This window comes from Saprolegnia parasitica (genome assembly GCF_000151545.1).
Source record: "Saprolegnia parasitica CBS 223.65 unplaced genomic scaffold supercont2.126, whole genome shotgun sequence".
In the NCBI taxonomy this organism is placed as follows: Eukaryota; Oomycota; class Saprolegniomycetes; order Saprolegniales; family Saprolegniaceae; genus Saprolegnia; species Saprolegnia parasitica.
This window is the reverse complement of record NW_012156520.1, coordinates 101,619-102,476: the sequence shown is the minus strand read 5'-3', so window position 1 is coordinate 102,476 and position 858 is coordinate 101,619. Positions and strand designations below refer to the sequence as shown.

General features: G+C 49.2%; 1 protein-coding gene across 1 annotated transcript in view; it reads left to right on the top strand.

Annotated features, from left to right (window-relative positions):
• The window catches only part of SPRG_22335 (hypothetical protein), a gene marked incomplete at both ends in the record, with an annotated part of 1,680 nt that extends 1,575 nt beyond the window's left edge, over positions 1–105 (top strand). Inside the window, one exon of the mRNA XM_012353537.1 lies at positions 25–105. Within this exon, the coding sequence (XP_012208927.1) occupies positions 25–105 (81 nt within the window). The remainder of the gene's footprint in view (positions 1–24) is intronic.
• Between the last annotated feature and the right edge of the window lie 753 nt (positions 106–858).

The following is an 858-nucleotide window of genomic DNA, read 5'->3' as shown; positions in this document are numbered from 1 at the left end:
CTCAGCGCCGACTATGACAAAAAGTACTGCCTCTACTTGACCAAGAAGTTGCACACAGTCTGGTGCGGCGACGACGACTTGTACAGTGGCAAGGCGCTGCACTAGAACTGCATGAAACGTAAATGCAATGTCTGTTTTGTTTTGTAGCATCTCCTCCCCATCGGTGTAGGACACCCGACACCTTTTAAGAAGACTTTATAGCCTCGGCGTTATTCAAGGCTTCGATAGCACTCGTGGCTGGCGCAATCGAAAGTATCATCGGCGCACTCATAGGTCTTAGAGGGCGAGACGTCGACAATAGAGGCAAACGAGCTCGTCGACTATTTGTGCTACCAAAAGGATGCTATGAAAGGGCAAAACGTCTCTCAAACACGGACTTGGCGCATGCATGATGCTGCGTGGCGACCTGTGCGTGGCGACCGTTCTTAAACGTGGCACAATATGGTTGTTTCTGGCGTATGCCACAAACAAAACAATGACCACTTGTATTTCCTGTTGTCAGCGGCCAACGAGCACATTACGTAGCGCTTAGTGCTCCCCAATGTGAACTCTATTGCTGGGCAAAGCGTCGTCGACTTTCTTTTGCACTCGATTCCGAACGCTCGCGCATCCTTGGCGCGCCGTCGCGTGCAGCCCTTGCTTCGATTGGTCGAAAAGACAGTAAGAATGGACCAATGCGATCCATTGACATTTTCTATTCTATTGTATGGCATTTCATACAGATGATCACGCTATAAAAAGAAAACTCGGTGTCGCGCAACGTCAGCGTCCACATCATGCATCTATAAAAACGCAACGTTTGTACCATCTATGCCCCGTTCAGCCCATTTCTAGCCCTTTGAATGGTGTGCGTTTTAG